A 10,000-nucleotide genomic window follows, 5' to 3' on the forward strand; every position below is an offset into this window, starting at 1 on the left:
TAGCCAAGTATTCGAGAAAACCTGATGCAGCCAGAGTCCAACAACTTCAATGCACCAGAAGTGAATTCGCCTTCTAGTTGGGTGCGTGCGTCACGTGTATTTAATAGAATATATGCGCATGTACAATACAGCTACCTTATTACCTGGAATATTTTTGAGGGCTGATATTACAAAAAGCTAGTAGGTAATTTTACTTTTCTTTTCTCTACCTACCATTCAACCATGAGTGGTTGGCTCTGTCCACCCACCAGTTTGAACTAAATAACTAAGATTTTTTGGGGGGGTGAAAGGGGAAAATAAGTTCAAAAATGTAAATAAATAAAAAAAAAAAAACGGATTTCATAGGCCCCTACGACAGGTTAGGTTTGGGAAGGGCACAATTCATAAAACTCAGAAACATACAATGCTTTTTCAAAAAAAGGGTTCTATGTTCCCCGCTGCATCCAAGTAGACTGCTGCCACATTGCTAAGAGCAGGTTGTTATTACACCTCTGACAGGTTAGGTTTAAGGATAGTTTTAGTCAGGGCACATACAAAAATGGATTTGAGTAAAAGTTGTCAATTCATAGTAAATACGTGGTAAATATGAAAGTAAGAGGAAAAATAGTACAGGTACAGCATTTTAGTGCAGACTATACAGGTATGTACAATATTATAAACATTGCTGTTGATTATGTTCTTCCAATCATGCCAGCAGGGTCTACTGAAGGTCTCTGGTCACTGCTTCCTCATCATACTGCAACAGGCACTCAGTCTCACTTCTGGGAGCTGTAGAAACAACAAATAAATAAATACTTCGTCATGCACCTCATATTGACATAGCAAATACAGCTCCAGGCCTTTTTATTAGAATACCATGAAAAAGTTGATTTATTTCCATAATTCCATCAATAATGTTAAACTGTCATGGATTGTAGATTCATGGCCCAGTTTTTTAACTATTCCAATCATTATTTTTTTTCTTTTTATATACGTTGGCCTTCCAGCTCAAAAAACCCATGAATTGGGGAATTCGCATTATTAGAATATTGTTATAAAATCACATTTTTCTTCATCAAAATTGAAATTGAAATTTGGTACTTTCTACATAACATGCAATGGTCAATACTTGGTTAGGACATTCTCTGTCTTCATAATGGCCATGATGCGTTTAACATTGAAGTCAATGGAAAAACAGTGCATGGCAGTTATGGAAGCCCAGATATCCTTGATGCTTTGCTGTCAGCTGTTCTTGTTTGTTGACCTGGTACCCCACACTTCACTCTTCAATATACCCTGTAGATTTCCATGTCACGTTTTGGCGCTAACTCACCAGTTTAATTCTAAATAACCAGAAATGAAACCCCATTGAAAATGAATGGGGTTTAATTTCCGTTGAGTTAGAATTAAACTGGTGAGTTAACACCAAAACGTGGCATGGAAATCTTCAGGTATATTGAAGAGGGAAGTGTGGGGTACCAGGTCAACAAAAAGAGCAGAGACTATGGTTGGGCACCATTAATTTACAAAGGCAGATAGCCTGCTTTTTGCTTCTGTGCGTAAAACTCGCGCGCTCCTGAAAAAAAGATACAGCAACAAGTTCTAGTTCCATCAGCGGAATTCTAACTTGAGCGGCTACCTCCAGTCAGACATAGCCCACAAATTTAAGTCTAGTAGTTCTAGTTAGCAAAGACAGCTCTCCATTTCCCACTTGGAATAACACATAGGATGTCGTGGCGTCGCTGATGGCAGAAAAATCAAATAACCGAAGTTAATGTCTTGAAAGTGACAAGTTTCAATCGTAGCCAAAATCCAGTTGTCATGTGGGCTAGGACGAAGGCATTGGATGGTAGCAGTAACAGGTAGGCTAAGCTGTTTCATTCATCACTGAGCCCGCCGCGGCAAATATTATAGGGTACTTTGCTTCTGGTGTCATATTTAAAGGCTTTCTACAGAGCTTTCTACAGAGACGGTTTTATGAGAGGTACGGAACTTTGCTTTGTAGCCTCCTAGCTTCGGACGGCAGCACTGACAGCTGGTTAGCTATGTGTGACATTATGTTCGGGAAAGCATTTAGTTCTAAAGCAATTCTGCATGTTTTGATGACATGCAGTTTGGGTGTTTTCTAATGCTTATTGCGCACGTTTTCCTGTTTGCTGACATGAACAGCATTCTGCGATTTGTGTCCAGGCTTTCCCCCAGCGCTTTCTTATCAAGGCGGCCGCCTTGACTAAACCCCACCCCCGCCTTGGCTACGTTCCCTTAAAAAAAAAAAAAAAATGCGTCCGAGGGCAAAAAAAAAAAAAAAACTTGTAAAAAAAAAAGTTGTAATGCATGTTCAAGCGCAGGCACTAGGACAACATCGGTTGGACTAAATTGTGACACCTAGTGGTCGGATTTATTACTACGCCATGTGTGTCCATCCTCGAGGCCATATTTTGAAACAATTTTAATTTTCAATTCTTGGGTTGCAGTTACGTCAGAATGCCCCTTCACTGGAGCGCGCGAATTTGAAATGGTGGACAACCCTGGCTTGGAGCCATTGAAACCCATTCAAAAGTACATTTGTTCGATGTTCGACAGAATATTTTTAATTAGACCTTAAGACACACCATGGGTCTTGTTTAAAAGCTGAGAACCTCAGCTTTCCATACCTGAAAACGGTATTTTCCTAGCATCTACCAATCCGAAGGTAGCCTACTTTAAGTGCAGAATTACTTTTCTAAAGATAGCGTTTTGTTTCCTTGGAAACGGACGCGGTTTATGTGTTACGCATACGCTATTTGACTCGGGTTTGCATTATTATGGATGAATTTCTAATCTTGACATTCTAATGGACAATCTGTGCGAGTTTCAAAATGCGTTTTTATGTAACATGGGAGTAAAATGTGTTAACAGTACGCCCGTCTGGGATTTGTTAGCTAGTTCGCTAGTTAGCTAGCAAGTAAGTAATAGCAGAAATAAACTCTCTCTGGTAATAGATATTAGAATCGATCTGTCTCAATGGCCCAAGCATAAACAAAGAAACACCAGGATTTGGATGTAATGCTATAATATCAGCAATTTGTCAAAGCAAAACATTCTGAGAACATTCACAGAACCAGTTCATTATATCCACAGCCTTGAGTGTCGGCAAATCTTTCCACTTTTGACATGATGTAGTGTAGAGACCTAGATTTAGCACTTGCTAGCTAACTAGCGGGCCACAGCTAGTTTAACAAATCCCAGACGGGATGTAAACACATTTACTCCCATATCACATAAAAACACATTATGAAATTCGCATAGATTGTCCATTAACATGTCAAGATTAGAAATTCATCCATAATAGTGCAAACCCGAGTCAAATAGCGTATGCGTAACACATAAACCGCGTCCGTTTCCAAGGAAACAAAACGCTATCTTTAGAAAAGTAATTCCGCACTTAAAGTGGGCTACCTTCGGATTGGTAGATGCTAGGAAAATACCGCTTTCAGTTATGGAAAGCTGAGGTTCTCAGCTTTTAAACAAGTCCAATGGTGTGTCTTTAGGTATAATTAAAAATATTCTGTGTCAGATCGAAAAAATGAAGTTTTGAATGGGTTTCAATGGCTCCAAGCCCAGGTTGTCCACCAGCAGCGGTAGATCACCACCAGGGGGCAGCACTATGACGTCAGCAGCAACCCAAGAATTAGCATAAATGGGCCACCAGTAGGGCAGTTTAATTACAACAGGGCACTGGAACTCTTTTTTGAAAAACCGAGAAGGATGGCCTGCAAGGACAAGACTTGCAAAATGTGCCATAGGTAGTCATAGGTAGCCAGTCAATTTTGCACTCCATTTGGTTTCTCTTTTTCGTTAATGTAAACAACCTGCCCTGCACTTTTTGTTACATTTTTCTTTTCAGCTTCTGTAAATAGTTTTGATATGGCAGGTCAATAAATACATATTTTCCAGTTCTACACAGCTTTGTTATTATTCAACCCCTCCCCCCCCAAACCCCCGAAACAGTATTCGTGCCGTGCGTGACATCAAACCCCGCCAACACCTCCCCCCGCGTGACATCGCGAGTGGCGCCGCAACCCCCCCCCCCCCCCCTCCCCCGCCACGCCGCCCCCCAGGGACAGACTCGAAGCCTCACCACCTTGACTAACCAATTTTCTGGGGGAAACACTGTGTGTGCGAGTGCGTCGGTGGTTCTCTTGTGCTCTGTCTCTATTGCGCATTTGTTATCAGCCTGGACTAACATTCAGTGCACTCCCCGGTGGGTTAACAGGCTGATGTAGTCGCTGTCTGCCTTTTCTTGCACAACGTGCCCGGGCTTTTTATGGTCCCAGCTCAGCCATTGTGACGTGAACTTCATTCATCATGCTGCAGCAGACACCTCTGCGCCAACTTTCTACCCGAGTCGAAAAGTATAGCCTAACGCTTGAAAAGTTGTATCTAATGATATGGCGTCTGCCATACTTGTTTCATCCCCATGCACGAGAGAGAACACAAGTGCATGCAGGCCTTCCTAGTAGCATAGTCGGGGAAGTCGCTGCAGTTCAATGTCGCAGTTAAAAAAAAAAAAAGTAATAGTAAGCGTAAGCGTATGCATGGCTGCACAAAAAGAAGTGAAACGCCAATATAGCCAAAAGGTTTTCAAAACCGTATAGGCCAACACCTTAATTGTCAACGTCAACAAGTTACCTTGTTTCCTAGCCTAAAGCAATAAGAAAAATTGACAACTGATAAAGAAAACCACCCCAGACATACTGACTATACTCCAATCCTATGTTTTTTTTCTCCTCCGGTGTCATCGTCCGCTGTCATTTCTCCGGTGTTTTTTTTTTTTGGGGGGGGGGGAAGGGGGGGGGGGGGAGGGGGGGGGGGGGGGGGATTGTTGGTGCGTACCTTACTGGTCAAGTCTGCAGGCGCCCCTGCTCATAAGAGCTGTTAGGCCTTCAAGTGACTCGTCTTCGCCATATTATGAGACAGCAGCCTGTGAAAACATGGTAAACAGAATAACCCATTAACCTTGGGTCCTAATATAATACATGGACATAAACTAGCCTACATTATTTAGACAATGTCAGTAGACCTCCACGTGAAACAATAAGAAAAAGTGACCATGCATAATTTCAATTTCTTGAAGAGGCCAGCTACACTTATTTGTGCAACAAGTGCTGTTTTGAGGACCCATACTTTTTAAGGACAGGTTGCCTACTGTTGCAAATGCCAGGGTATTTCACATTGATTTCGGGGTGGCGTGCTCTATGCCAGTGTTTCCCAACCTTTTTTTGTCTTAAGTACCCCCTAAGCCTTTTCTCATACCACAAGTACCCCCTGACTCATGCTTTATATCCCAATGTGACTATGCTCCATACATGTTTTCATTTTTCCAAGTACCCCCTGCAGGGTGCTCGCGTACCCCTAGTGGTACACGTACCCCTGGTTGGGAAACACTGCTCTATGCAACACTTATTTGTGCAACAAGTGCTGTTTTGAGGACCCATACTTTTTAAGGACAGGTTGCCTACTGTTGCAAATGCCAGGGTATTTCACATTGATTTCCAAACTATTTATTTCCTAACTACAGGGACGTTAGTCGATACATAGTAATGGCGCTACGACCAAGCTACTAGGGGATGTAATTAAACTAGTCGCTTCGCTACTGCCCAGCACTGAAAACCAACATACCCAGACGGCACACCAATCTTGCCAACGTCGCCTAGATGCATTTTTGCCGCTGTAAAATACATTGGCAAGACGTCCAAGCGTTAGTTCATCAGCGAAATGCCGGGCAGACGTGAAAAATGAGCAGTGCCCAGCAACTAGTTGATGAGCTAACGCAATAGCATGCTAACGGTAGCCTTTGTCAATCTTAAGCGCTGGGAGATGGTCACTCCCATGTAAGATCACTCCCGGACGTGTAGTCCCAGGTGATCCTATCAATCCCAGGCGTTCTATCCCACCCGATTACATTTCTCGTATTATCATACACTACCACATACAAGCAATTTAGGGTTAGGTTTAGGATTAAGGTAAGGGTTAGGTTTAGGGTACGTAACAAAAAACTAACATCAAAAAGATAACTAGCTCGGTGGGCTCGATAGTCTGGCTAGTGGGAGCGAACCGACTGGGGATCGAACCGCGCTGGGAGCGACAAACTGGGAATCATCTTTAGGCAGGGGAAAGGCAATTGAGAACGAGCAATGTCAAACAACTTACCATCAACAAGTATACTTAACATATTCACCGTTTCACTACTGCATTTTGTCATTACGATGCTCGCAAGTTATCAGAATTTACTAGCGTACAGCAGCAACAAGAGTAGTCACATTCATTGAGGGGACTTGTGCTACAACTTAGCAATGGCGGATCTGTGTTCAGAGGAGCTATTCAATCGCTCTTGAGTACTGAAACTTTAAACCACAGTTGAGTAAAATTTACTTACATGTATGTGAAGCCCATTTTCCGTTGGTATGTGAGGAACTTTCACCCATGTCGCCAAGAAACTTGTAACAGTGAAAAACCACACAGACAGCGCGTGGTTTTGTTCAGATAGGTCGGTGTTGTTGACCGCGGTAGATGGCTTCTTTGTGGCTTGTGTGTGGAATTCGCATTGTGCGAATTAGTTGTACTGCCACCTAAAGGCTTGGTGTAGAACTAATTTAACCAGAGACAGTCTGTTTTGAACTTCCTTGAACAATCCTTGCTTTAGTTCAGAATAATTTAAAAACCAGAGTGGCCAAGCACATTGATGTTTTTCCTCAAAAGCAGGGGTGAGGAACCTTTTTAATTCAAAGGGTCACTTCAAAATGTAGGCTATGTCCAAGAAAGATCATTCAGATGTTTCTATTCTGATTTCTATTCGGTTCATTTAAATGTTTATAGCACCGATCGAATTGTTTGATCAACTTCATTTCTGAGCTTATAGTATCATAATAAAATGTACTGACAGCAGAGCTGTGGCTAGAAGAAAGGTTTAATGCAGGGGTGGGGAACCTTTTTCATTCGAAGGGCCACTTCAAATTCCTACCATGGTCATAAAATCCTCCGGGGGCCGTACTATGAACACAAATCAGGATTTCCCCATGAAATTTAGGCATATATAGACACCTTTAGGCCTATATAGACATATAGACACCTTTAAAGGTAGACACATTTAAAACAGTCCCCACCTTTTCTAGGTCCCCTGAATATAGGCCTAACTTAATTGCATTGGAAATGTAATTTCTAAGATTCCTTTAGGCCTGCAAAATATGTCTAAATATGTCACCTCACTACAGTCTGTTTTGAACTTCCTTGAACAATCCTTGCTTTAGTTCAGAATAATTTAAAAACCAGAGTGGCCAAGCACATTGATGTTTTTCCTCAAAAGCAGGGGTGAGGAACCTTTTTAATTCAAAGGGTCACTTCAAAATGTAGGCTATGTCCAAGAAAGATCATTCAGATGTTTCTATTCTGATTTCTATTCGGTTCATTTAAATGTTTATAGCACTGATCGAATTGTTTGATCAACTTCATTTCTGAGCTTATAGTATCATAATAAAATGTACTGACAGCAGAGCTGTGGCTAGAAGAAAGGTTTAATGCAGGGGTGGGGAACCTTTTTCATTCGAAGGGCCACTTCAAATTCCTACCATGGTCATAAAATCCTCCGGGGGCCGTACTATGAACACAAATCAGGATTTCCCCATGAAATTTAGGCATATATAGACACCTTTAGGCCTATATAGACATATAGACACCTTTAAAGGTAGACACATTTAAAACAGTCCCCACCTTTTCTAGGTCCCCTGAATATAGGCCTAACTTAATTGCATTGGAAATGTAATTTCTAAGATTCCTTTAGGCCTGCAAAAATAGGCCTATTTCATGTGAAGTTGCAAAACACTATAATGATATCAGGGGCCGGATAAAACGGCCTCAAGGGCCCTCGAGACATAGGTTCACTACCCCTGGTTTAATGGTTAGTGATTCTGAAAAACACCACTGGGCAGCGTGAACAAACATACACACAGACACAGACACACACACACACACACATTTTAGTAAAAGGCCAAAAAATGCCCTAGGGCCCCCAACAATCCCGTTGCCTAGGGACCCCAAAATCCTAGAAACAGGCCTGCCGACCCCCCACTCCCTCCCACCCACCTGACCTCACCCCACCCCACCCCACTTGAAATTGACTGTAGCAGCTCCCGACCTGATCACTGGCATTTACATATTAAAGGCTCTCCTAAGAAGGGGATGGGAGGGGGGCATGGGGGAGCCGCAAATGCTGTGGCTTGAGGTATGAGGCAATTTAAGGTGCAAAACTCATCCACATATTCCTCTTTTCATGCAGTGCCTATTGTAAGCTTTGGTGACCCAACCACGCGAGCGCCCGCACAAGACACAAGATGCCCTCTGTTTCCTGGGAAAACTAATTTTAGTTATTTTATTCCTCAATTCGTCTTTGGTCAAATATAGAATACATGTTTAATGTAGCACTTACAATTTGCTGCTTCTATGCATGTATTAGTTAAATGCTTTGTCATTTAGGCTAATCATCATGGGCTATATATATTTCAAATGAAACCCCTTAAAATCAAGAGGGCTCCGCGACCCCCTGTGGATCTTTGGCGACCCATAAGTTGGGTCCCGACCCATAGGTTGGGAACCACTGAGTTAGATGTATTCATAGCATGACAAAAAGGCTTAGTCAAGTCAAGTCAGCTTTTATTGTCGCTTTCTTCATATGCACAAGTCCTACAAGGAAAATGAAATTACGTTAGGGGGTACGCAAGGCAGCAGAGGTTGGGACAGAAAGATTTTCTTTTTTGTTGCCTGACAAGTTGGTCGAGCATTGGACCATAGGAGATTATTCAAAAGGAGTATATGTTCTCTTATCACAGCATTCTCTCAAGAAACTGTTAAAAGGCAACGGCCAAGTTGTAATGTATTACCAAAGGCCCTATGCACTGTGGTAGTGGTATAATACTATGGTTATAAAGTTTTTTTCTGCCACTATTGCTACCTTCCAGTGGTGGAATGGCGTGTTAAGGGGCTATGTTCCAAAGGTATTGCTCAAAGGCAAGGTTTTCTGTCTGTGTGCACTGTTGTTTACAAGTTGTTATTTGTCCTCCATTATTACTCCCTCCATCCTCTATCCATCTATCTCTCCTCTCTTCTCTTCCTCTCTTCTTCTCCTCTCAGATCCCCAGTATCCCCACAGGCCTGTTTGTGAGTGCCAAAGGTGAAGGTTGCTGTCTCATGCAGGTAAACCCCTCCCTCCCCCTCTCATTGTGTCTCTGTCTTTCTTTCCATCTCTTTCCCAATGTTTCTGTTTCTGTCCGTCTTCCTTTCTTTTTTACTCTGCTTGTCTATTCCTTTCTCTCTTTGTCTTTCATTCTGTCATTTTCTCACTCCTCAACTTTCTCTCTCTCTCTCTCTCTCTCTCTCTCTCTCTCTCTCTCTCTCTCTCTCTCTCTCTCTCTCTCTCTCTCTCTCTCTCTCTCTCTTTCTCTCTCTCTTTCTCTACCTCTCTCTCCTGCCTCATTCTTCGTTTTCATCCTTCTCAACCCCCCCCCCCCCCCTCCTTCTTCACCCTCCTCTCCCTTCCTTCACCCTCCCACCTCCCTCTCTGAGAGAACAGCTCTATTTCCACGATGACTCACCCCTGGTAATGCATAAGTGCCTGCCTGCCTGCCTGCCTGTGTACCCTGCCCACCTCCAGGGGAGTGGATCTGGTAAAACTTAGCCAATTGTACACCAGGGGATTGTTGTTCTGTTCTGTTCCTTCCCGATTGCTCATTACTTTGACCCCCTTGGATGGGATGCTTGAATGTTTTTCCTCCTTTTTATGCCCTGTCGCCATACTACCAAACAAAAGGCCCTTTCAAATGCAGGCAGGCAGGCAGGCAGGGCAAGCTCCCAAACAACCACAGGCCAGGTACCCAACAGCACCTTTCACAGACCAGCGTATGCAAAACACCCCCAAAAATCCCCTTCATGCCACCTCAGAGACGAACGTAGTCAGGGCCGGATTAATCCACATGCTAGATAGGGGTTG

At 42.9% G+C, this 10,000-nt stretch overlaps 1 protein-coding gene and 1 long non-coding RNA gene across 3 annotated transcripts in view; one reads left to right on the forward strand and one right to left on the reverse strand.

Moving 5' to 3' along the window:
- Window positions 1-10,000, forward strand: part of cpamd8 (C3 and PZP like alpha-2-macroglobulin domain containing 8) — a 125,761-nt gene that overhangs the window by 87,349 nt on the left and 28,412 nt on the right. For both annotated transcript variants that reach the window (XM_063201028.1, XM_063201029.1), the window contains exon 34: window positions 9,145-9,207. In XM_063201028.1, coding sequence (XP_063057098.1) covers window positions 9,145-9,207 — 63 coding nt within the window. The remainder of the gene's footprint in view (window positions 1-9,144; window positions 9,208-10,000) is intronic.
- Window positions 338-7,190, reverse strand: LOC134450974 (uncharacterized). The gene is made up of 3 exons (XR_010035181.1): window positions 6,398-7,190; window positions 4,855-4,942; window positions 338-768 (listed from the first exon to the last, which is right to left on the reverse strand). It is a non-coding gene; the product is annotated as an uncharacterized LOC134450974 (long non-coding RNA).

Source organism: Engraulis encrasicolus, chromosome 6, assembly GCF_034702125.1.
Source record: "Engraulis encrasicolus isolate BLACKSEA-1 chromosome 6, IST_EnEncr_1.0, whole genome shotgun sequence".
Lineage (NCBI taxonomy): Eukaryota > Metazoa > Chordata > Actinopteri > Clupeiformes > Engraulidae > Engraulis > Engraulis encrasicolus.